Source organism: Rhinolophus sinicus, linkage group LG04, assembly GCF_036562045.2.
Source record: "Rhinolophus sinicus isolate RSC01 linkage group LG04, ASM3656204v1, whole genome shotgun sequence".
Lineage (NCBI taxonomy): Eukaryota > Metazoa > Chordata > Mammalia > Chiroptera > Rhinolophidae > Rhinolophus > Rhinolophus sinicus.
Genome location: NC_133754.1, coordinates 114,665,650 through 114,693,621, shown reverse-complemented (window position 1 = coordinate 114,693,621; position 27,972 = coordinate 114,665,650). Strand labels below are relative to the sequence as shown.

At 40.7% G+C, this 27,972-nt stretch overlaps 1 protein-coding gene across 1 annotated transcript; it reads right to left on the bottom strand.

Moving 5' to 3' along the window:
• Positions 1 to 678: 678 nt before the first annotated feature.
• HABP4 (hyaluronan binding protein 4) lies at positions 679 to 27,972 on the bottom strand. Its single transcript, XM_019712014.2, has 8 exons — positions 27,512 to 27,972; positions 22,218 to 22,377; positions 21,043 to 21,204; positions 20,780 to 20,851; positions 13,452 to 13,535; positions 6,374 to 6,545; positions 3,065 to 3,250; positions 679 to 1,515 (listed from the first exon to the last, which is right to left on the bottom strand). Exons 1-8 carry the CDS (start codon positions 27,861 to 27,863, stop codon positions 1,459 to 1,461), a joined length of 1,245 nt encoding a protein of 414 aa, XP_019567573.1. The 5' UTR covers positions 27,864 to 27,972; the 3' UTR covers positions 679 to 1,458.

Here is a 27,972-nt window from a genome sequence, read left to right as displayed (position 1 = left end):
GGTAGCCCCTAACACCAAACGTTCACCAAAGGCAAGAAATAGGAACTCAGAACTGGTGCAAGGACTGAGCGAGAAAAACTGCATGTAGGTGTTATATAAATATTATTTACAAGTCTTGCCCAGGACAAGGACAGAGGGCCTCTGTACATAGATGCTGAATTCCCACACTCTTTTTTTTAAGATTTTTTTTTTTTTAACTGGGGAAGGGGAACAGGACTTTATTGGGGAACAGTGTGTCAATCTTAGTTGTGGAGGGTGCTGTTCAGCTTCAAGTTGTTGTCCTTTCAGTCTTAGTTGTGGAGGGTGCAGCTCAGCTCCAGGTCCAGATGCCATTGCTAGTTCCAGGGGGCGCTGCCCACCATCCCTTGCGGGAGTCAAAGAATCGAACTGGCAACCTTGTGGTTGAGATCCTGTGCTCCAACCAACTGAGCCATCCGGGAGGCAGCTCAGCTCAAGGTGCCGTGTTCAATCTTAGTTGCAGGGGGCGGAGCCCACCATCCCTTGCGGGACTCGAGAAGTTGAACTGGCAACCTTGTGGTTGAGAGCCCACTGGCCCATGTGGGAATCGAACTGGCAGCCTTCGGAGTTAGGAGCACGGATCTCCAACCGCCTGAGCCACCGGGCCGGCCCCCACACTTGTTTTTGATGGAGAAAAGGATATGGTGTTAAGCTGCAACGCTCTTTTCGCCTTTTTTATTTGATGGGTTAAATAATATTTTAAAAATCATATACTTAATGTGCACCCTAAAAACCACTCAAACACTAAGTATCACATTAATACTAAGCATGTATGTGTGTGTATTGTGTGTACATACATAGAAACCACGAGGTAGTTTAAGTCACCATTAAAACAAGAAAATCAAAACTCCCTAATTCTCTGTCAGAGTGGTAACCAGTGGCTGCACAATAGTTCTTTAAAATTATTGGTTAAAAGAAAACCAGAATTTAAAAATATCCCAGGAAGAGTATAACATTTACAGTAAATAGTGAATACAATTATATTTTAATTTCTTGGTCTCTGAAAACTAGGCTGTGACTGCTTTAAATTCATGGTCTGAGTTACATGTTATTTCCTCTAATACTAAAGGACAGACTTCCTATTAATATCTATACAACTTACTAAGCAGACTCAACAGATTGTAGTTTACAATCTCTGTACACATTTTAAACATTATTTCTGAACTTCATTTGGAATTTCTTAAATAAAAAAATAATCCCCATTCTCCACCTTCTTGGGAAAGTGCCAGACTAACCCCTGCCCTGACTGGAACTGCTGCTCAGAGTATCTGGAGAAATGCTATCCCACCATCACCCCCAGCCAAAAAAGGACAATGGATTCACACTACTCAGGGGGAAAAAGCAACATCTATTGTTCTTAGAGTCTGACTCTTCCCCACAGCAAGGAAAGTCTCTCCATAGGGATGCCAGTGCTGTTCTAAGTTGCCAGGGAAATAGGGCTCAAGCCAGAGCAGGAAAGTCTTCAGGGTCATCCGGGTTTGGAACAACATCTTGCGTCTGAAAAAGAAGTTTTGAAACCAACTGTCATTTCATCCAATCCTACTTGGGCAGAGCATGGTGTGAAACATGGTGCCTGCTCTCACCTAGGGGAGGGTGGCCCAAACACCTAGGGACAGACAGGCGCAGTAGAAGAGAACAGTTGCAGGGTCACGTAGGTGAGGAGCTGCCTCGGGTGCAACGGGGAGCGGTGCCTCCCCCTCCTCCTCCCACAAACCCTTTCTGAGTGACCCTTTTTGTATCTGGACTTCCTTCATGCAATAAATGTGACAGAATGTTTACTATATGAAGATATAAGGATGGTTACAGACAGTTCTCAACCTCGAGGAGCTCAGAGTGAGGGGGAGACACACTGAGAAAGTTACAGTGTGGTGACGTCAGTAACAGATGCCCTGGGAATGGGGCTCAAGGTAGGGGTGTCCACAGCAGTTTGGTGGCAAAGTACACATTGCATGCAGTCAGGAAGGTTTTTCGGGAAGAGTGGGTTCTCCCTGAGGTAAGCATCAGTGAATGAGGAAAGAGAACAAAGATTCTGAAACAGTGCAATGTGACCATGGAGGGGTTGAGGGCAGTTCTGAGCTGGAAGAGCGCAGGTGGGCTTTTGCTCTTGCTTAAGTACAGCATCCTGGAGGCACCCCCCGCCAGGGGCTGCCCCTGGGAGGGAGGGAATTGAGCAGCCACACAGAAGGGTGGCTCTGGCTCCATCGGCACAGGGACTCCGCTGCGGCCCACACTGGCCACAGAGCCTGGTGTCCATCTCCCACGATAAACAGGTATTCATGTATTTGTTCGTAAGACACTCAGGAAGCACCTACTACATGCTTACATTGTGCTAGGCCCTGAGGAAACGGACAATGAGCAAAAGCAGCCGTGACTGCTGTCGTCCACCGCAGACAGCAGACACGATCAATAATCACACCAGTGAGAACAACTACAAATGGAGATAATGCTTCAAAGAGAAGAACTAAAATTCCTTGCTCACGGACTCTGACCTGGTCTGGAAGGAAATGTGAGCAATGAAGCCCGTGAGGAGGCAAGGTTGGAGGAGCTGTTCTAGGGAAGCAGACAGGGTCCGTGTGCTAAGGAGCAGCTTGTCTGCAGAATGAGAGGTACAGCAGAGCTTCTGAGGAGCGGGGAAGAACGGTGTGAGAGGAGAAGTGAGCGTGGAGGATTCTGTCTGTGCTAAAAGCATCAGATGTGGACAGGGCATACAAGCAGACCATGCTGAGTAAGCAACCTTCAGGTGCTCTGATTCTATCTCAAGCCTGGGGATCATGTCTGATGCAGATGAGTGAGTGTTCTCTGGCTCTGAGTGCGCCTTCAGGGCAGACAGTGGCCCTCCCTGGAGATCCTGGAGGCCAGGGTCCGTATCCAGCTGATGTCCATGATGCTGACATCACTGTTCCAAACACGTCAACAGTAGACCCACACTAGGTAGAGGAGGAATCCACGACAGAACCTGGTGACCCTCCAAAGTTAGACTGTCAGCCCAGGGCACCCTCTCACATCCTTCAGAAAACTACCCAGGATTTAGACGACAAACACTTACCACCACTTCTGCTCTGGGTCCATAGTTCTCTGCCCGTTTGATCCTTCCCCGGCCTCCCCGTGTGCCACCTCTGGCTCCGCGCCCAGGACGAGGGAGGTTACCAAAATTAATCTCCAGCTGGGATGTGATGTCATTGGCTGCTTTCCGGAATACGTGGGCATCGTCCTCATAGTCATCCTTTACCATCTGAAACACAGTTACAGCATCAAACACACAGCCGTCTCCATGGACACTCCTTCTGCTCAGTGTCCTAGCCGTGTGCTGTGAGGGAGCTGAGATGGTGTCACAGCCAGAAGGTGGCCCTCCTGATGTGTCCTTGGCACTGGACTACAGGGCTAGGCACAGGAAGATGACAGTGCTGCTCTTGTTCCAGCGCAGGGGGTTCTGCACATTTCACAGCCACAAATTCTCGCATTCATAGTCTTAATCCAAACATCTTTGACCTTACTATTATTTCAAGTGAGACCAACTACCTACCAGGTTAGCAGGTTAAGATGTAAGACTTGACACGACTAACAGTACTAGAGATAAATGTTTTATATCTGAGTGTGTTTTGCTGAGAGTAAAAATTTTTAATTTCTACTTTTTGTTTTATTTGTTCACAAATGCTATTTGATAAATAAGGAAACATACCCTTCCTACAATAGAACTTGATGGAGAAACTCCTGTTGACATGGGTAGACTGTAAAAATATGGTATGTTAAAAAGTGCATAATTTGCAGTAGACAATTCTGACTCAAAAATACATAGAAATAGGGGCCGGCCTGGTGGCTCAGGCAGTTAGAACTCCATGCTCCTAACTCCGAAGGCTGCCGGTTCGATTCCCACATGGGCCAGTGGGCTCTCTCTCAACCACAAGGTTGCCAGTTCAATTCCTCGACTCCCACTAGGGATGGTGGGCAGCGCCCCCTGCAACTAAGATTGAACATGGTGGCTCCTTGAGCTGAGCTGCCGCTGAGCTCCCAGATGGCTCAGATGGTTGGAGCACGTCCTCTCAACCACAAGGTTGCCGGTTCGACTCCCGCAAGGGATGGTGGGCTGTGCCCCCTGCAACTAGAAATGGCAACTGGATCTGGAGCTGAATTGCGCCCTCCACAACTAAGACTGAAAGGACAACAACTTGACTTGGAAAAAAGACCTGGAAGTACACACTGTTCCCCAATAAAAAGTCCCCAATAAAAACAAAACAAAATAACTGTATTTTAAAAACATCTCCAAATTCGATTTGTTTCAATTCTTAATAATAGATTAAACAAAACCCTCACTTTTAAGTAAAATATAAACCTACAGAAAACATGCCAATGATCTTGGATGAGAATCTCCAAAGTGCTGTAAGGTTAAGAGTTCCTACCACTTGTCCAGGAAATGGAATCAAACTTCTGGGAGCACATCAACCCCTTTATGTTCATTACAGGTTTTATACTTGACATTCATGTCCCCTTCAAAGTTTCTGATTAAAATAAAGCAGAGGCCTTAGGTAGATGGACTCTTGAAGCTACAAAGGTGAAGGAAAGAACAATTCAGGAGCACTGGCACTCCGGTAAAAATACCCGTAAAAAAATAGTAAGAGGCAGAGTAAGAAACCACTGCCTCCCAGTTTAGAAAACAAGGGAAGCAGGGCAGAGGCAGCACCTTCCCAGTAAGAAGGGGCAGTGGGTGATGGATGCTGAATGAGCTAACAGTCAGAGGCCAAAGTGCTGTAAGGGCCCAGCTCTATTCACAGTCTACTGTTAGGTCTGAACTTTGCGAAAAACAGAGCTCCAAGCGAACGAGAGGTATTATTTTAGTGCTTCTGTCTCTTAAGGTGCCCAGAACAAAGTAAACTAGTGACCCCAAGATTTGACTTATGTTGCTTTAAAACCATTCCTGGCTAAAATCTTCAATGCCATAAGATTAACAAGGACCAAAGATGTGTGCTTTGCTGAGACTAAGCTCGATGACTCAGCTAACCCAGTTGCTCCAAATATTCCAGGAGACCTCTCTCTGGAGCCAGGGAAGATGAATCTGGTGTGGATTAAGGAAGAGCAGTTTCTATTTTTGCCTTACATGTCAGCGGCACATTTCACATCCTGACAGCACATTTGTTTTCGGCAAGGCTTTATTTACAGCTCCCCAGGATGAAAAAGAACAAAGAAAGTGGGTAGGAAAAGAACCAATCAAACTAGCTAACTGATGGACTCATACAAAAACCAAAAAACTTCTCAGAGATTTCCAAGAGAATAAGGCTCTGGCGTCCCCTGTGTACAAAAAGCCATTTCTAGTGGAATAATTCAAAAATGACTCGTAAGGCCTCTAAGAGCTTGGACTGACCAAAATAAGGAGGTGGGAGGGGAATCCTGTATCATAAATGAAACTCTAATGAGAGTATTCGTTCAAAGAATACAACTAACCAAAGTGTAAATGGGAGCACAGACAAATCTACATAGTACAAAATTCCTGAGTTTCAAACAGAAAGTCAGTGAATAATATCCAGCAGAGAGGACGATTTTGCTCATCACCATGACTGACAGAGACTGGAATCAAGATAAACAGCTGTGACCGAATGATGCAAATTCCAGATTTTAAAATTAGAATGCTTCAGTGTACCCTTAAGTTCAGTAATTTCAAAAGAATGTAATTAAATGACTTCTGCCCATCCTTGTCAATATACGCTGGTAGATATTTTCAGAGCTGAGGCGTCCAACAACAAGGGTGTGAACCATTAAGAGTAAGGGCCTCACGAGGCGCTGTGAACCGTCCTGACTGAACAGCAGGCTGCTCTAGCGGCCCCTGCCTGTGCTGCCAGTCTCTTCCATACTCCTCCTCTGAATCTCAGCACTAGTTATGCAAAGGGCGCAAAGCTGCTACAGTTAACATGAGAAAGGCATCACAGAGCACTACCGGTTTAAAATGCTCCACCCCTCCCAATCAAATGCTCTTACTAAGAATTAGAGCTGACTAATCAGGGAATGCAGAGTACTCATCCTTTGAAATGGCATCATTCATAAAACATTCTGTATATCTCTTTTGAGACAAAAATGAAGTGCAATTAACATACAGTATTTGCAGTCTCCGCACAGTTCTGGGGTGAACAGAAAATTCAGTCACTATTACTGCTTTGTATTAAGTGTCAACAGGTCAAGATTCAATTATTTCACAATAAAGATACAGTAAAATTAGGCATACATCATCTTGATTACTCTAGATAGAAATTATTAATAGAATGCCAACTACTAATGTTCCATTTTCAAGATGCAAGTGGGAAGGCCTATTTTGTTTCCAATAAGGTAACAGTGAAGATTACCTCCAGATACAAAACATCACACTTACATCATCTCTATATTTAGACTTGTGTATCACCACTGCTTTGGAAGGGACAGTGGACTCAGGTTTCCGGATGTTAAATTCAGGCTTTGGTCTGGTCTGTTCTTGAAGATTTTTCCATTCATCTAGGGTCATCTCTTGAACTTGAGTTTCTTCTTCTATTTCCAATTCAGGAACTCTATAAAGTATAATCACAATGAATAATTTTTGATGGGTCTGAAATGTCTATTTTCTCAAAGAAAAAGTCATAACTATTAGCTTGACATACTTTCATGGTACTGCATCTCAAATCTAAATAAGGTATGAAAATCTCTGCGCCATAAGCTTCCTTATTTTATTATTATTTTATGCCATCACTGCTAACTGAAGATACTTCCTATCTGTGTTCAAAGCAGTCTTCAAAAAACAGTAACACCACCGTGACACTGACATTACACTTTACCGCCAGGCACTCCCTTCTCAGATGGCATTACACATAAAATGAGATAGTTGCAGAAGAAAATGGGAGAAGCTATTGAGATAGAATATAGGAAACCATGAACAGAGGTTATAAAACAATGGGCCATAAATATATACTTTTGTAAATATCCTCTTTAAATTCATAAGTCTTAAAAAGAAAATAGAAGATAGACATATAGATCAATGGAATAGAATTCGAAGTCCATAAATAAACCCTCTCATTTCTGATCAATTGATTTTTTCTTTTTTGGATCAGTGTGCCAAAGACAAAAGGAGAAAGAATATTCTCTTCAAGAAATGGTGCTGGGGAAACTAGATATCCATGTGCAAAAGAATGAAGCTTGATCCCTACCTCACACCATAAATATAAGAGTTAGAAGTATAAAACTGTAGAAAACATAGGCATAAACCTTCGTGACTCTGGATTAGGCAATGGTTTCTTATATATGACCAAAAGCACAAGCAACAACAACAAAAAGCAAATAAAATGGATATCACCAAAGTGCAAACTTTTGTGCTGCAAAGGATACCATCAGGAAAGTAAAAAGACAACCCACACAATGGTAGAAAATATTTGCAAATCCTGTATCTGTGAAGGGACTTATATCTAGAATACATAAAGGACTCTTACAATTCAATAAAAAGAAATGACCCAACTACACAACGGGCAAGGTACTGAACATTTTTCAAAAAAAAAAAAAAAGTCTATAAATACCCAATAAGATGCTCAACATCATTAGCCATCAGGGAAACGCAAATCAAAACCACAACTTACACCACTCTATACTCAGTGGGATGGTTTAAATCAAAGGGACATATAAAAAGTGTTGGCGAGAATGTGAAAAAATTGAAACCTCATACATTGCTGTGGGAATATGAAATGGTGTGTCCATTCTGGAAAACAGTCTGACAGCTCCTCAGAAATGTAAACACAATCTGACCTAGCAATGTGACTCCTAAGCATATACCCAAGAGAAATGAAAACATATGTCCATGTGAAAACTTAAACAAGAATCACATAAGCATTCAATGATAATGTTTGTAGCAGCATTATTTATAATAGCCAAAAAGTAGAAACAGCCTAAAAGTCCATCAGCTGATAAATGGTAAATAAAATATGGTATATCTATTATAGAATATTATTTGACTATGGGAAGAAATAAAGTACTGACAGAAGTTACAATATGAATAACCTTAAAAACGTTATGTTAAGTAAAATAAGTCAGGAACAAAAAGCTTACATAGGATTCCATTTATATGAACTATCCAGAAAGGGCAAATTCATAGAGACAGAAAGCAGATTAATGGTAGCCAGGGACTGGAGGGAGGATAGGAAGTGACTGGGGAAGGGAATGGGAAATTATTATTTCATGGGTACAGAGTTTCTGTTTGCAACGATGAAAAGTTCTGGAGACGGATGGTGATGATGGTTACACACAATGTGAATGCAGTTAATGCCACTACATTGTACATTTGAAAATGGTTAAAATGGCAATTTTTATGTTATATATACTTTACCACAATTTAAAAAAAAATCAATAATATACCAAAAACCATTGAATTGTATAGTTTAAACGGCTGAATTGCATAGTACAGGAATTATATCTCAATAAGGTTTAAAAGAAAGAAATCATTAGGTGGTGAGCAGGAAGGGAATCAAATCTAGAATAGCTTCACTGAAGAGCTAGTGTAATTTAAGGCTCTAGATTACCGGTTAATGATACAAAAAATATAAGCAGCATCAGGAGAAAAACATAGTCATAGAGGATCCAAAATAGACACATTTGTAAAGTGACTTTAAAATACCAAACCGAAAGAAAAATTAAATTAAATTAAAATTTAAAAAAATAAAATACCAATCTGATGGCAGAACAAACATCAAAGTAGTGGTTGCCTCTAGATAATCATGAGGGAACTTTCTAGGATAATGATAACATTCTACGTCTGGACAGGAGTTTGGGTCTCACAAATATATGCATCTTTGAACAATGACTGTACACTTATTTTTGTATATTTCACAATAAATAAATTTTATATCAGTTTAGCTGATAGGCCATAAGTGTTTATTGTAAAATTCTTTAAACTTTGCTATTTTTGAAATTTTTCATAATGAAATGTTGGAAAATACTAATATTAAAACATATCCCAAACTAATACTGGCAAAAATCTGAAAAGACATTAAAACTTGTAATAGCAAACACTGGAAACAGCCCAAACTCATCTAGAGAGGAATTTGGTGTAAAAATTACAGATATTAAACAGTTTTAAAAAGGAATGAGGACTATCTAAGCATTGCTATGAAACACTTACTTCCTGGACATACTGATGAAAAAGCAAGGTGGAATGTATGTTACTATTCACCTAAGAAATAGAGAAACATTTACAAATATATATATAGTTTTTTATAATTGTAATAAACCAGGGAGAGAACAGGGATAGAAGCTAGTTGGAAAGTATCATGTTTTATCAGATTGCACTTCGGAAACGTAAATATTTTATGTAAGTTAAACAGATTTAAATTAAAACTCAATCTCTAAAATTTGAAAGCAAAATTAATCAAATTAATGTTTATCAAGTTGGTGATATATAACCAACAGTAAAACCTAGCATGCCTTTGAAACATGGATGTGCTCAATACTCTATACATAAATTTTTAGTGACCAAATTATTGAAGGTAGTGTTGGTAATGCTACGTGTGAGTGCTGTGTGTGTCACAAATGAGTAACAGTAGGATGGATATTACCGACAACTGTGACTTTCAGCATGGAAGCAACAAATGTAAGAAAACATAGCTAAAATCTTGCAGTTCTAAATTCAAATGGGAACACTGAATGAACTCATAACATTTTATCTTAAAATTATGTGTGTGTGTGTCTATTTCCAAGCTCTGTCCAGTTATATGTCCTAGAAACTGTCAAGAAACTAACAGCAGTGAGCACCCCTAGTGCCCTGACTATGGTCTCTAAATGCTACATTCTATTAAAGACTATGGTTCCTTAAAAAATGGCTCAGGATGAGGCACGAGGCATGAAGTATGGGGTAGGAAGTATAGATGATGAGTCTGGAATAGGTCTTACCAGAAAGCAAGGAAACTATCAAAGACCACTAAATGTGTGTCAAAAGGATCAAGAACCAACTTGAAGAGGCTTCCTCCAGTCAAAAAATGGGTCAGGGTAAGCACCCATAAGAATAAAAACTCAGTGGATTGAAACACATCAAATATGTTTAAATCTCTAAGTTCATAATGACACTTCAGTAAGTCTTTGGCACCTTAGAAGGATGCTAGGGAACCAACTCGTTATTCTGAAAATGGATTAAAAAAAGGTACTTGTAACCTTTTAATTTATCCTGCATTTCCTTAACAAACTTATACCTCAGTGTAATCAACTAGTTCTGGGTAAGTTTCTCTTTACCTATCATTCCAGCTAATAAATGAAGAAAGAATGACAAAATTAGACTATCAGCCATTTGCAAGCCTAAAGTATTAATGGATAAAGACAATGATAGTCAGCGACCTTCCATAACCAATGAAACAATTTTGCCAAGAGGTTAAAACTGAATTTGACTAAACCTCTGTTTCTCACTATTAATTTTCTGCAAATATATAAAATACAGGGGACAGAGAAACATGTTCAGCTACTTTCTACAAGCAATGCTGTGCTGGAACTGGCTTGCACCAAGTCATGAAGTCAACTGCTAAAATTGTCAGGAATTTTTGTGTGCCAGCTATTAAACACAGTCATTGTTAAAAATTATATAAACTTATAATTAACTATATTTTTAAAAAGATAATACACACAACTCACTGTTCCCTAATTGTTTCCCTACATTTTACCTTCATCTGTGCTCTTGTTTATACCTATTGTATGTGTTTAGTGGAAATACTACATAATGATGTACTATTGCACATCTCTTCCCAACTCTGTGTTCAGTGACGTCATGTTGGTGGTTTTAAATCAGCCATGGTGGGAATATTTATACCACAGAAATCAGCAGATGAAATAATGTTTGCTTTTTCATCCCAGAGAACCAGGTGTTAGGTATTTACCAACACAACACTGCCCACAGGGATGCAATCAGTAAAATTCTGACTCTGGGAAACTCTTTGGACACATGACCTGGTTTCTTCAACAAATACATTGCAAAGGAAAGAAAAGAGAAAACACATAGGTTAAAAGTGACTTAGGGGTAATCAAGATAGTGTGATATTAGTGTAATATAGGCAGACCAATAGAACAAAATAGAGAATACAGAAATAGGCAACTGATTTTCAACAATGGTGTTCAGTGTGCTAGAATAACTGGAAATTTTACTAATAATTTTCACATTTGACAAGGCAGTGCAGAAATAAGAATTTCTCAGCACAGTCTTATCCGAACCAGATACTCACCGTCAGCAGAAAAGGGAGAGTATGTGCTGGCCGGCTCTGTCGGCTTATTGCAGACAATGAGATGGCCACCAATCATTAAGCATAATTTTGTCTTTTAGAGTGACTGATAAATTGAAAGAATTATTTGGTCTAATATTATCAATGCTAGCGTACCTCGATCAATTCTATAGGTTACAATAATGCTATAATTTATGCTCTATTATTCTGCCTTATGTTATCTGAATTGGTACAAATGCTTTATTGGCTCAAAAAGGATATAATTTTTCCTGAAAGTATCTACGTAGTTAACTCACTTTCTCAACAGACTATGGTGGTGAGGTGAGGTGGTGGATATTAGAAGGTCCAAATCACCAGGGCAGGGTGACAGATTGGATTTCGGGGAGGTAGGGAGGGGATCAGGAAGAAGGACGTCTCAGGGATGGCTCCTAGGTTTCTGGGTCATGCAGTAGGATGGGTGGCAAGGCTGCTCCACAAGCTGGAAACACCTCATGAGGATGGCAGGTGCGTGGATCTCAGTCCTGGACATGCTGTGTGCGGAGAGCATTTGGGATGTTCAAGGGCAGGTGTCCACCAGGCAGGTAGGCACATGGGCCTGGAGTCCATGTTGAACTTTGGAGCCAAAGGCTGGAGTCAGTGTATAAAGGACAATTCAAGCTGCATGGTGCATAATATCCTATAAAGAGATGCTAGAAAAAGAGAAGAAAGCCTAAGGCAGAGCCATGAAGAACTCAATATTTTAAAAGACCAGAAAGACAAGGATGAGTCTGCAAAGAAGTAGCTGAGAGGCAGAAAGAAAGCCAGAAGAGTGTAGGAATTGAAGTAGCCAACGGTAGGGTACGCTTAAGAATATATCAATAAAGTCAGATGCTCTGAGAGGTCAAGAATGACACAGACCAAAAATCCATTAGGCATGGAGACATGTGGTGACTGTTTCAGAAGGGCAATGAGGACAGAGCCGGACCTGGAATAAAGTGAGGATTAAATGAGAGGGAAAGAAATGAAGAAACAGTACACGACTCTGAAAAACGTGGCTATAATATTTAACAATGTGGGGCAAGAGGAGAAGGTTTAAAAAAGGAGAACTTCTCTGGGTGGTGAGCACACAATAGGATTTATAGATGATGTAATACAGAATTGTACACCTGAAATCTATGTAATTTTACTAACAATTGTCACCCCAATAAATTTTAAAAATAAATTTAAAAAAATAAAAAATAAAAAAAATAAAATAGGAGAAATTGAGCATGTTTAACATCTTGTTTGGAAGACCAGAGTTAGAAGGAAGGAGGTGAGTATACCTAAAAAGAGAGAAGCTAAGTACAGTCTGAGGTTTCTGTGAAGTCAGCAGGAAACAAGATCCAAAGCCTGCATGGTGGGAAGAGAGGTGGTACCTCCATTTTACCACAAGGGAAGGAGGCTAGGAGACATACAGGTGTAGGCAGGTTTGCACCTTTGGGAGTGGGAAGGTGGTGAAGTTCCCATCTGTAGTACTAATTTCTCTGTGACACAGGGAGCAAAGTTGTATCTAGAAAATGAAAGAGGAGGTGTGGGCAAATATGGGGTGGGGGGCAGTTAGGACTCTGAGGAGACAAGAAGGATTAAATCAGTCATTGTAGTGGGGGAGAGAAAGAGTGAACCCAAGAAATGGGGACTGCCAGGCAGTGTTGAGGGACCATTTCAGAATGCTGGTGGTTAGGTATTTACAGGGGTTCCCATCGGCCTTGCTGTGTGACTGAGTGCTCAGCCTGTGTGTGCAGGCAGAGAGAAGGCAGATAGCTAGTCACCATCCAGGAGGCCAACTCTACTAGCAAGACACAACAAAAAAATCCAAGTGGTAAGGGAGTTTAAAGACTTGGCAAGAGTGCTAGAGATGGACCAGGGACCTTAGCTCCATGAAAAAAAGAGGGAGGATAGACTGGGAGAGAATAAAGGGACTTGAGAAGGGGGTCCTGACAAGAGAAAATAGTCACAGTACAGGTTGGAAAAGAGGTTGTGGGCTGATAGAAAAGAAGTTGTGGGCAGAGGACAGATGACTTCAATTTAACCCATTAATTAGCATTAATAATCATTAGATTATTTGAATTAATTATTCATTAATTTGATTATTTGTTAATACATTAAGTAGATCAACCCTCTGTGATATTACAAAAGGCCGAGTTTCCTGCTCTGTGAAGAGCTCTTAAAAATCGGCAAGAAAAAGACCAACCCAATGGAGAAAATGAATGAAACACTTACTTGGCTGGAGACCCCTCCTCCAGGGGGCCTGGGGCCTCCTCCACCACCGAAATCTCCTCCATCGGCACAGTTGGCTCCACGTCACTGAAAAACAGTAAGAACCACTCTAGTCACACATACTTGTTCACATCAGTGCTCTTAGATATTCAAGATACAATAAAACATATTTCAATGTCCTTTTTCTTAAGTAAATATCCTTCAAGGAATTATGTACACATACAGGTAACCCACATCAAAATGAAAAAGATAAAATGCTCTTAATTGCTAACCCATATAAATTACTTCCACAAATGTGAAAAGTACTTTGAGAAATAAAAGGTTCTATGAATGCCCTAAAATAAAAACTAGATTGTAAAGGACCAGAATTATTCAAAACTCTTATTACCTTAAGAAATTCCCAATATTAACAGGGGCCATAAAAATTACCAACCTACAAATGTTAAATGACTTATAATAGATAATATGCCATATCTAACTTTCAGAAAATAAGTAAAAACATTCCACAAAAATAAGTGTGTAGAATTACAAACAAACTATACCAGAAAAATAAGACCTAAATGCACAATCTACAGATTAGAAAATTACAACACAATGAACAATTTGAATCTTAATATATATGATCTTAATTATTCCTTTTTATGTTAATGTTAATCCTATCTGAACTTACTTAAAAAAACCCCCAGGAGGCCAGCTCCAAGATGATGGAGTAGATAAATGCTGTGCTTGCCTCATCCCGTGAACACATTAAAATTACAACTAAATTATAGAACAATCAATCTGGAGAACTACCTGAAGTTTGGCTGAACAGAAGTTTTATAACTAAGGCTATAAAGAAGAAGGCACATGGAGACTGGTAGGAGGGGCAGAGACACAGAACAGGCTGGTCCCCAACCTCAGTGTAGTGGTTGAGAATTGGGAGCGACATCTCAGTTGCAGAGGTTCCACTCTGAGGAGTGAGGAACCCTAGTCCTACACCAGTCTCCCCAGCCCAGAGTACTGGTGCCAGAAACAGGAGCCCCCATAACATCTGGCTGTGAAAAATGGTGGTGATTCCAACTGTCCAGGTGGGATTGAAGGCTGTGGGAAACCCAGGCATCTTCTAAAGGGCCCGCACAGACTCACTTGCAGGCACTCACCCTGAGGTCTGGCAGAGGGACAGTGAGTGTGTGTGGGGGGTGTGAGACACAGTGGAGAGACTGAGTTTGAGGCAAGGACTGAAGGGACAGTTGCCATTTTCCCTGTGTGGGGTCCTCCCATACAGCCATCAAACCTGTGTCATCTTTCCTCTGTTGGGCCCCCGTCCTTGCCCCACGCCCATGGCCAAATCTGAATCTGAACTTGTCTGGTGAGCTCAGCTTGCTCCACCCTGATGACTCCCTGAGACCCCGCCTCACCCAACTTATGAACAGTACAAGGTTTTACCAGCAGCTGAAACTTCAGGGCTAGCCCAGGCCCGGTACTGGTGGCAGATGTCCTCAGTTCACAGTGTGGCCTCTCCCATGCACCGCTAGGTTTAGCAAAGGCAGCGAACAACGGCAGATCACTTTGTAGCTCCTACCAGGTAGTCACTGGGAAGTCACAGGTAATGGGTAACCTGGGCCTGCACTGGAGCCCCTCCCAAGAGGTCCCAGAATCAACATACTTGGAGGTTGGCTTCAGCCCAATTAGCCCCACAAGCAGCACACACAAAGGGCAGTCTCAACAGACACCAGAGCTTACTGGGATAAATCCCACTTTGGAGAGTAAGTCTCTGCACAGCAGCCCATAAGTTGTGGACGGGCCAAACCCCACAGCCAATCAGCCTGAGAGTCAATCCTACCCACTGATGTGCCAATAGCAATCAAGGTTCAACTTTAACAGGAGGGCACACACAACCCACACAAGGGACACTCCTGGAGCACCAGAGCAGGTGACCAGGGAGACTGTGCAAGGGCCCCACAGGGCACCTACCACACAAGGTCACCTGGCCAAGACTGGGAGACACAGAAGATCTACCTAATACACAGAAACAAACAGAGAGGCAGTCAAAGATGACGAAACAAAAACATTTGTCCCAAATAAAACAATAGGAGAAAACTCCAGAAAAAGAACTAAACAAAATGAGGCAAGCAACATACCAGATACAGAGTTCAAAACAATGGTTATAAGGATACTCAAGGAACTTATTAGGAACTCCAACAAAGAGATAGCAAGCATAAAAAAGGACATAGAAATCACAAAAAAAGAACCAGTCGGAAGTGAAGAATACAATAACTGACATGAAGAATGAACTAAAAGGAATCACCAGCAGACTAGATGAAGCAGAGGATAAAATCAATGATTTGGAAGATAAAGTAGCAGAAAATACCCAATCAGAACAGCAAAAGGAAAAAAGAATTTTAAAAAATGAAGATAGTTTAAGAGACCTTCGGGACAACATACATCATAACAACACTGACATCATAGGGTACCAGAAGGAAAAGAGAGAAAGCAAGGGATTGAGAACCTATTTGAAGAAATAATGACTGAAAACTTTCCTAGCCTGTGAAGGAAATAGACATACAAGCCCAGGAAGCACAGAGTCCCAAACAAGATGAATTCAAACAGGCCCACATCAAGACACATCATAATTAAAAGGGCAAAAGTTAAAGACAAAAAGAGAATCCTAAAAGCAGCAAGAGAAAGGCAACTAGTAACTTATAAGGGAGCCCCCATAAGATTGTCAGTTGATTTCTCAACAAAAACTTTGCAGCCCCGAAGGGAGTTGCACGAAATATTCAATGTGATGAAAAGCAAGGAACTACAACCAAGGACCTACAGCCAATGGTACTCTACCTAGCAAGGCCATCATTTAAAATTGAGGGACAGATAAAGAGGATCCAAGATAAGAAAAGGCTAAAGGAGTTTATCACCACCAAACCAGTATTACAAGGAATGTTAGAGAGACTCCTTTAAGATGGAAAAACAAAAATCAAAATTATGTATAATAAAATGGCAATAGCTACGTATCTATCAACAATTACTTTCAATGTAAATGGATTAAATGCTCCACTCAAAAGACATAGAGGGGTGAATGAATAAGAAAACAAAAACCCTACAATATGCTGCTTACAAGAGACTCACTTCAGATTGAAAGACACATACAGAGGGAAAGTAAGGGGATGGAAGAAGATATTTCATCAAAGTGGAAATGAAAAAAACAAACAAAGCTGGGGCAGCAATAGTTATATGACACAAAATAGACTTTAAAACAAAGGCTATATAAGAGAGACAGAAGTAAGGACTTCTGGTATTTATCTGAAAAAACCCAAAACGCTACTTTGAGGGGACCTGTGCATCCATAGCTTCATTGCAGCATGGTTTACAATGGCCAAGATGTGGAGGCAGCCTGGATGTCCCTTGATGGAAGAATGGATAAAGAGGAGGTGGTACATAAATACAATGGAATATTGCTCAGCCATGGAAGGGAATGGGTTTTTGCCATCTATGGCAGCATGTATGGACCTGGATGGTATTATGCTGAGTGGAGTGTTAGACAGAGAAAGACAGATGCAATGTAATTTTGCTTATATATGGACTCTAAAGAACAAAATAAACAAACAAAACAGAAAGAAACCCATAGATACAGAAAACACTTTGATAACTGCCAGATGGGAGGTGGGTTGGGGGTGTGGGTGAAAAAAGGGGAAGGGATTAAGAAGTACAAGTTGGTTGTTACAAAGTAGTCATGGGGATATAGGGTATAGCATAAGGAATATAGTCAATAATGTGATAACTATGTATGGGGTAAGATGGGTACTATATTTATTGTATATTGGGGTGTTAGATGGGAGGGGGTTGGGGAGCAGGGTGAAAAAGGTGAAGGGATTAAGAAGTACAAATTGGTAGTTCAAAATAGTCATGGGAATGTAAAGTAAAACACACGGAATATAGTTAATAATATGGTAATAACCATGTATAGTGCCAAGTGAGTACTTAACTAGTCAGGGGGATCATTTCTTAAATTATATAAATGTCTAACCACTATGTACACCTGAAATTAATATAAAATAATATTGACTGTCGACAGCAATTGAAAAATTTTAAAAGGGGGGGAAATGTGAAGGGGAGTAAGAGGTCCAAATTTCAAGGTGTAAAACAAGTAAGTCTTGGGGATGTGATGTACAACATAAAGAATACAGTCAATGATACTGTGATAGCATGGTATGGTGTCAGATGGTTGCTGGACTTATCACGGTGATCACTTCTTTACGTAAATAAATGTTGAACAATTATGGTGTACACCTGAAACTGACACTATGTTGTATGTTAGCCATATTTTTTTAAAAAAAATCTTTTTTAAAAGTCCCAGCGAAAGAAATGTCATCTTCAGCAAAAAGCTAAAATTAGTCACTATAAATGAGTATATAATGTCAACATAATGGGTATTACATTTCCATTAGAAATATTTTACACTACATACAGAGCCCAGCTTCATAAAACAAGCTATTTTTAAAAAAGTAAACATAAACTAAACTGCAGTAACAGAATGCACTTTTTACATTCATATTTTTTTATTCTCAACTCAAAGCTGTTGTAATCAACTTTAAAAAAAAAAATTCAGTTTTTCAACACAAAATTTGAATAATTTTTACTTTTGGAAAAAGTCCTAGGGCCGGCCCGGTGGCTCAGGCGGTTAGCGCTCTATGCTCCTAACTCCGAAGGCTGCCGGTTCGATTCCCACATGGGCCAGTGGGCTCTCAACCACAAGGTTGCCAGTTCAATTCCTCGACTCCTGCAAGGGATGGTGGGCTGCGTCCCCTGTAACTAGCAACAGCAACTGGACCTGGAGCTGAGCTGCTTCCTCCACAACTAAGACTGAAAGGACAACAACTTGAAGCTGAACGGCACCCTCCACAACTAAGATTGAAAGGACAACAACTTCACTTGGAAAAAGTCCTGGAAGTACACACTGTTCCCCAATGAAGTCCTGTACCCCTTCCCCAATAAAATCTTAAAAAACTAACAAATAAACAAAAAAACCGAAAAAGTCCTAAATCAAACGCACTCGTGTTTGGAAGGGCATCGCTGCTGCTCTACCCAGCGTAGGCCGCCCACCTCTACACATCAGCCTGACCTGGCAGGGTCCCAGGAAGTTTTGGTATCCAGCAGCAGCTGCAACACTGAATTATTCCAACTTTCTCTGTATTCCTCTAGCCACGTAATAAACCAAGGGGATAAAAAGTGTAAGTGTACTGATAGTTCATAGCTTTCAACAATTAAAATTCATAAAAGGGCTACAAAGCTAGGAGAAGGAAAAAAGAAGAATACAAAACAAAGAGATTATGTATTATAAAAAAGTCAGGATTTTTAAAACTTGATCAATTGATTTTAAAGAAAAGAAAAATCACAGATCTCCCCCCTGTATTGACCTAAATTATTTTATGAATAAACATAAAACTAATGTACTTACAGTTCTCATAGAACCAAGTGACCAAAACTACAAAACAATGAAGTTTCAAAATGGGCTACAATTCATTTTGGCAGATTTTGTTATTCTGTTTAAAGTAAATCACTAATGTTGGGTTAATTAGAAGAGAGCTGTAGCTCCCAAGTCTACATTTTGACTTCAGTTATTCTAACACAGAAAATGCCTCTTTGCTCAAGTCTGTTCCACAAAATAATGTGAAACATGTCAAGGCTTTGTTTCAATTGGAGTTCACACTTAACCAATCTTGACAGGGAACAGATTTTAACCAAATGTTGCTTGATTACTACATAAAACTGTCTTGCTCTTCACAATAGAAGTTGGAAGGCAGCATTATTGAAAACTGCATTCGTAGGTGTCTATTCCGATCGATAAAAAGAAAATAACATGTGACACTATACTTTTAAAATTACTGCCGACGGAGAAAATTCTGTTTTCAGTACAGGCTCTCGGGGTCAAACTGTTCTGAAAACCAGTAATACTGGAAATGGCTCAGTCACACCATTTTGAAAGCAGTCTGGTTATGTCCACAGATCTAGTTATACTGCCAGTATCTTCAAACAGGACTACCAAACTATAGCAAACCCTCACACCTGCATTGTACTGGGCTGCATCTGGCCTCGCCAGCCATGGGCACATCACTTACTGTGATAGGCTCATCTCTGTTCTTTTCTCATTAATAAAAAGTAGCACATACACACAAATAATGGAGCATCTAACTCTACAACATGGTTTTCATGATGGCAAATCAAAATCTCAATTTATTAAATGAGCAATTAAAGTCTTTCTCTTTGAAACAAAAATCTCTCAATTACAGATTACCACCACCTAAGAGCTCTGACTTTATAACTCTCAAACTAATCCAAAATGAGTGCCATGGGGCACCTGTCATCTTCACACCAGACAGGGCAAGTCCACCAGGAACACATGCCGTCACCTCTTCATGTCAGAAGGCCAACACTGACCCCTTGGGTAAGTCATCACTTGGAGCCAAAGTGATTTTAAGTCCAAATGCAAACTGAAAAGTAGTGGTAGTATTAGATAAAGTAGTAAATCATATGATTCAGAAGGTGTCTATGTTACCCTTTTAAAATATATTATCATGGCAAAATAAAACAAAATGAAAAGATTTATAATTGAGATCCTATGGAACCTCAGACTGAGAACATTCACCAAGTTTCTCTTCCTTTCAAGGACAACACAGATGTGCAGTAGAAGTCTGGATTCCCCTGAAGTGTTCACACTTGTGGAAAGCCTGCCCTGCAACATGTCCTGGGGCGACCTATTCCTCACCCTGCACTGCCCTGAAGTATTTCGTGCTTGTTCCTTCGCCGGTAACAGGAAGGCACTGGCCCTGTAGCCGTGAAACGACAGGAAATGCAGAACCAATCACCTCCTCTAATGGGCAAAACTGGCACAGATCTGAGACACCGTGACAGCTCGGAGAAATGTCAAATTTGAACCTCAGGTGAAACTTGTCACTGAGGTTCAATCTGCAAATGATTTTAGGAAATCAAGATGCAATGTATACAAGAACTTTGGATGGTCACAAAAAAAATAAAGCATAGAATATCCAGGAATTTGAAGCATATGCAAATGTAGTGTCATGTACTTGGGCTATCAGCAAATGCACAAATTTGTTTGTCTAAAATATGATACAAATGAAAGATTTTAAAAGCAGTTTTCAAATCTCATTGCAACATAGCAAACCCATTTTAAAAAGTTATCTCACTAAACAAAAGCCTAAATCAATCTCTACTTAGGGCATACAAGTATAAAGACACTGCAAGCATAACGCAGAGCACGCAATTTCACAAAAGGCAAAGATGCGGCAATGTCTACTCAATTGTAGGTTCACAGAAGGCACACATTCACACCGTACCTGGTTTCTTTACCTGCTCCCCACGTGCGAACTCCATATCCACCCATGTTGTTGTCTTCAGTTCTGACTGTTCTGGAGAAAGAAAAAATATTCCCTTAAACTCTCCAACTCAGTAAAGTTGATCATAAAAGCTGTCCCAGGATCAGCTCCCTCAGAAATAACAGCATACTAATATAAAGTCAACTAAATATTGACACGTAACAGGTTCATACTATGTATGACTAAGACCTTACAGTGAAAATAGCATTTACAAAGAAACTTACATTTTATCATTCCCACCATATCTCTCATACTCCCGTTTCCCTCTCTGGTCAAAACTGTCAAAAGCTCTGTTCCCAGGACCACCTCTGCCTCTGCTCCGCAGGCCTCCTCTTGGGCCTCCACGTCCTCTCAGTGGTCTGTCTCGATCAAATCTGTCAACTCGTCTAAGAAAAGATGGGTGTAATAACAAATGGTGAGTTAGACTAAGATCTAAGGGTTTTTTTGAGATAAAAAATTCTAGGACATTATGGCTACAATATATTAGAAAGATGGTAGCTTTTTTTTTTTTTTTTTTTAATTAGTTTCAGGTGCACAAGACGAAGCAAAACTTAGACGTTTATCATTTATATCCCTCACACTGTGTGAACCCCCCTCCCCCCATCCACTATCCCTCTGTACGTTCCCAAAACCTCTCACCTTCCCCTTATCCCCACACCCCCGCCCCTCTAGCAACCCTCTGTTTTTCCTCCATGTTTCCAAAACTGTTTCTGATTAGTTCATTCACTTATTCTTTTCTTTAGATTCCGCATATAAGTGAGATCATATGGTATTTGTCTTTCTCTTTCTGACTTATTTCACTTAACATAATGTTCTCTAGGTAAAGATGGTAGCTTTAATAATGAATAGTTAACTAGTACTGAATGCATACTATCCCTGGCATTGTTCTGAGCACTTCACCTACAGTCATTTAGTTCTCACAAACAAATCTATAATATATAACTACTGCCCGCAGATGATGAAACTGAGGCACAGAGGTAACTTGCCCAAGGTCATACAGCTGCTAAGTGTGGGAGTCAGTGAGAAAAAGCAGGTCCTGGGTAGGTCTTACATTAATTTGTAGAGGGCCATCCCTTTTTCTTTTGGATTTGGTTTTCTCATTTATAAAATGAGGAGGTTAGATAAAGAAACTCTAAGGTCCATTCCAGTTCTAATACTAAATGCTTAAGTTAAATTTGGAAAGTTTTGTACAATAAGAAAAATGGTTAAACTTCAAATCTCCCCTTGCTCCTCTGCAGCGTTTTTCCACTACTCAGAGGCAGGAACTTCCAGAGTCACATAAAGGGAACAATTCTGCCCCGTGCCTTTTTCAGCTAACGTTTTGGTGCTCTGCACACAGCTGCTCCCTGGTTCTTCTGGATACCCATTCGTTCTTATGAGGTCTGTCTGTAGTACATACTTTTCATCTGTAAACTTCTCAGGTGTAAAGTCTGCCTGCCTCTCGGTCTCACAGAGTTGATATTCCCTGTAGGATCTCCGCTCTGCTCTATCCAGCATCACCTCTGTCCCCCGGCTGTCATTCCATCCTTGCTGCTCCCTTCTAGGAGTTCGCTTCTGACCTGCCCATGAAAAATCAAAGGGGAGAGCTGGAACACAAGATCTGCGACAGCACATTATTTATAGACACTTTTAAAATTCACTTTTCTAGAAATCAACGTCATAGGAAAATTCAAATCATTTGGAAAAGTTCAGAGAAGAAAAAAGTTGCTGGTAGGGGTGGCTGGATGGCTCAGTTGGTTACAGCTTGAGCTCTCAAGAAGGTTGCCAGTTCAATTCCTGCAGGGGATGGTGGGCTGTGCCTCCTGCAACTAAGATTGAAAACGGGGACTGGACGTGGAGCTGAGCTGCGCCCTCCAAAACTAGATTAAAGGACAACGAGTTGGAGCTGATGGGCCCGGGAGAAACACACTGTTCTTCAATATTCCCCAATAAGATAAAAAAAAAAAAAAGTTGCTGGTAACTACTACTGCTAAGCATCAACTACTTTTTAACAAAACTTTAAAGTTACTATTGAATCACATGCTTTTCCTTATGCCCCTGAAAGCATGATTACGGTAAACAAACCATATCAACTAACCTATTACAGGTATCTCATAGTGACTCTGGGACAGCTATGGATATATATAATTGCTATATCAACTACATTTCATAAAAGCAGCTTTATCAAAACATGGACACTAAACTACACACAGAAAATTTTAGGATACTCTATACTTTAGATTGTACTTTTAGAACCCCAACTATGGTTTATAATTGTCTACCAAGATTTTTGTTTTTAAATACAGCTTATACCTCTATTATTTTTTCATTTGGAAACAGATTTTCCTGCTCTTTGACAGGCTTTATGCATTTATGATCATACTTCTCAAATATGAGGCCAAACTGGTATTGCCAAATCATACAAGGGCCAGTCAGCAAATGAAGGGGCATCTCTCATCCATGGAGCCAGCACTCAGCTGGGGCAGGGCCTGGGCCACTCCAGTCTTTTCCTCTCTCCTCTCACTTTACTTTACTCCCCACTTCAATTTTTTATTTTTTTAAGCTTTTTTAAAATTTATTTTAATTGGGGAATATTGGGGAACAGTGTGTTTCTCCAGGGCCATCAGCTCCAAGTCGTGTCCTTCAATCTAGTTGTGGAGGGCGCAGCTCGCTGGTCCATGTGGGAATCGAACTGGCTCACGCTCTAACCAACTGACCCATCTGGTTGCCCCCCCACTCCAATTTTGACAGTTTAAAAATTTTAAGCAGAGTCTATGTCTGAAGGCATCTAATACTTGGCAAATACGTTGTGAAAAACTTTGTCACTTCTTAAATCATCTTCCAAAAATGTTTATCTTTACTTTGCACATATTTAAAAGGTCTCCATCTCAAACACTATGTACAATTTTTATTACACTAGCTTCAATTTTTCTTGGTATATATTACCCTTCATGTTGGTTGTGTGGCTATAAAAAACATTAAATATATTTGAATTAATGGGTACCTTTTTAATTGCTGGTTTCTGTTCCTACTTAGACAAATAAACATGACTTAAGGAATATGTTTATACATATTTTTCCACTTTCCCACTTAATATTTTCTATCTAAACTTTATAAATTGGGCATATGTAAATATTAACATAGTTTCGATAACTTACTGATCTCATTTTAAAGCAAAAGTCATGTCTGTGACACCACTAACAAAACTGTGCTATTTATTACTTGTTAGTTAACATAAAGTACTTTTTTCAATTGTAAAAAATTGTGCAACAGATCTAAGTTCAACCTTAAGTTAATGGCCCATAACCTAGAAACGCTTAAATCCGATTTACATCCTGTACTGAAGCCACAATCTGAGCTTGTGACATACTCAGAATACAGGAAAAATGTTATTATAAATACAGCATTATGCTTTCACTGCGAAACAAAACAGAGACTGACAGTCATGCCCAGTTGCCCAGGAGTATGAAGCGCTAGGTCTGAAGGCACGTACATTCTAACGAAGATCAGATTGGAAGAGGTATTTGAAATGTAAAGCAGAAAATGTTATTATGAAAGTTAATTATCTAACAAATTGAAAACTATAATAGACTATGACTAATAGTCATGAACAAATATGTCAACAGTAACAATATTTTTCAATACTTATCTTAATACATTTATAACATATAATTAAAAAAAATCTTAATAGCGCCACTCAACTACAGAATTACTTAGGAACTTATCCCGCCTTCTCCTTTCTCAAAGTTATTTTTAAATTGTATCAATTAAATTTGGAATTCACCATTCAAAACTTAAAATGCCACCTACTGTATAATTTATATTAAAACTTCTTCCAAAGTTTCTGTGTATAAATTCAATATGACTGTTTGCTTATTAAAATAATTATTAATACCCTGCAAACATTTTATTCTCCCTGCAAAATCCAAAAAAACAAAGATAATAGGAGTACAATTGTTTCCCCCCAATTTAGTATTAAGAAATCAGGATTGCAACTGAAACGAGTTTGTTTTTCTGTGCTGGATCAGCAGTTCCAAGTGGATAATGCAAACACTGAATTTCTCTAGCTCTTTCCAATAAAAGGCTGGCACACTCAGTCTGTTCAATACACCCCTATAAAGGGACAGAAAACAGTAAAATTTACAATGAGGTTTCCTAGGAAAAGTAAAGATGAAACAGCCTCTTAAGATATCAAAAATGAATTTATTGAGTTAGAATCTATGTTCAGTTGACACTCAAACAACTCGGGTGAATTGAAAACTCCACATAAAAGTGAACCTACGAAGTTCAAACCCATGTTATTCAACGGTCAACTGTATGTTGTTAAATAGTGAAGAACATTAAAACTCTCCTTTTCCATGGGAAAATCTTATAATTTCCACATCCTTTTGAGATTAATAAACGTTTCCATTATATGTTAAATATGTTTTGACTTTGAGTCTTTACACCAAGCATTCACTCACAATATTCTAAATAGATTAAAAATTTTGAGTGTCAGAAAAGTACAGTCCATATCAATCAGGGCTACAAAAACCTCGAGAGAGTAGCTTCCAAACACTCATTACAGTTTACTATAGTAACCACATAAATGGAAATTACTGAGCTGCTTGCTTCTGAAATAACACATACTTGAAAAAGAACTAGAATGACAAAATTTCCCTTTTAACTACAAGATAATTAAAGATCTTCAGTATAGATCTCAAAAGCCAGGTCACCTGTACCATGAGCAATTGACAGAAAAAGTTACAAATTTACTAGATTAAAATGCTAAGAAGCAGATTGCAACCTAATTTATATTGTTTAAATTCAGAAAAAAACAGCTCTGTGCATTTATGTATGTAAATGCAAGATGTTAACAGTAGGAAAATAGGGGATTTTCACTTTGTATCATTTCTAAGTTGTTTCAAATCTTGGTAACAAAAATGGATGACATTTTTAATTTTAAAAAGTTTAAAAAGTGATATTAACAACACTAAATGCAGTTTCACACTATTCTAAAGGATAAAATACATATTTACATTTGTTAAAAAAATAAAGGGAGAGGAAAAGCTTAGCCTTCCTCATTTCTTTTATTACTACTATATGTATCTAAATAGATTTAAGAGGAAAAAATGGAAATACAAAATGTACATCATATCACAAGTCACACTCACGTTTACATAGGCGCATAAACTTACTGGTCTACCAAGAGGTCTTAAGATAGCATTTTAAATAATTTTCAACATCTGTATTATAGTGACTTGATTTTCTGATTCTCAAGTGATATTGCTGGACTAGTTTTCACAGATAAAGGTAAACATTACCTAGTTGCAGGAGTGAAAGCCCCAATATTTAAATCATTTGTTCTCTCAGGGTTGGGAGGCACAATTCTTTTTAATAATTTTTTTCCAATTACAGTTGACATTCAATATTATATTAGTTTCAAGTGTACAGCATAGTGGTTAGACATTTATATAATTAATTCCCCCCATAAGTCTAGTACCCACCTGGCACCATACATAGTTATTACAACATTATTGACTATATTCCCTATGTTGTACTTTACATCGCCCTGACTACTTTGTAACTGCCAATTTGTGGGATGCACAATTTTTATCAAGCAAAGAACTAGCACATAAAGTCCAGTCGAATACACTGCCAAACAATGGCTGCAGTGGTGGAACTGCACAGCTTAATCTTAACACTCTTCTCAGGCAAACCTTAGGACTACAGCCTTTAGAAAAACAGGAAACACAGGTGGAGTCTTCCTGACTCTACCACTGATTCAGTTCTTGTGAGAAACGAACTCTTAAGCACTCTCCATCCCTATATGCGGATAAAATAGTACACCAAGTTTTACGCTAGGCGTTCTGACTAAACAAGGAGTGGGAGAACTTTGACTATCCTTCTTGAAAAGGTTAAAGAAAGCAGCCTGAGTCAATGACAAGTTACACATCCCACCAACACTAGACGCCTTATTGAAAAATGATGCCGACATTCTACTGGAAGCTACGATACGGGGATCGGGTGAAGGCACAGGGCTTGGAAGGCGCCGGGGACCCCGCGTTCACCCTGCCGCATTCCGCACGCGGCCTACGTCAGAACCCGACTCCGCGGTCACCCAGGCCTTCCCTCCATCACAGAGGCCCGAACCTCTCACCCCGGCGATTCTTCACATCCGGGGCTCTGCCACCACTCCCAAGGACCGGGTGCGCCCTACCTCCCCCAGTCTCCCTAAGAGGGGCTCTTCTTCCATCACGCCTCTTTTTGCTCCCGACTTGAATCTTGCACAGGTTGGGCTGGAGAATGGAGACGGTCCCTGCTAGCTCTGGATTGGAGCATCCCGAAGTAGCGAACCCAGTTTTTGCCTCACACACCACCCAGCAATATCCCTCAACTCTGCCCAACTTGTAAGGGCTCAGTTTTGATACCCCTACTCCAAGCCTGCACACCCACTCCCCCAGAAGGGACTGGGAAAGGCCAGAAGGGACGTGACAACCCCCGCCCCATCCTCGTCCTCTTTTCCTACCTTATTCCGCCACAAGGACCCTCAACTCAACCGAACTCTTCCCAGAGCCCCCTTCCCCTTTCTATAACACGTTCCTGTGACCCCTTTCTCAGAGCGGGGGTCGTGGGGCGGCCCAGGCGGGGTGACCTCCGTGAACCCATTTTCCTTCCCCTCCCGTCCACCACGCCCACCCAGGGGCGCCCAGGTGCCAGGTGGGGCGCGCGTACCGGGTGGTTGCGGGACGCCCGCAGGGCTGTCCGGCTGCTGCGCGCCGGGGGCCGGGAGTCCCTTGCGTTCCTTCTGGGACTCCCTCCGGCCACTGCCCGCGCCGGATCTGTGGCCCGAGGCCCCGGCCGGACTTCTGCCGCCGCGATTGCCGACCCCAACCGCCGCCTCATCGCGCCTCTTGCGCTGCAGCTGCTGCTGGCGCCGGCGCTCGGCCTCGCGCAGGATGTCGAACGGGTCCGACTCGTCGTCCAGCAGCTGGTGGAAGCGGTTGGCCACGACGCAGCCGAAACTCTCCTGCATCGCAGCGCCTACGGCGGCCGCGGCTACGGGGCTCCCCAGAGCGCCCTTCATGCCGCGGCGGCCACTGCGGGCCCACCGCGGGAGACCACGCAAGCGAGTCTCAGCGAAGCCGGCAGCGAGGCCCCATCCCACCCGCAGTTGCAGTCCTCCCTGCCCTGCC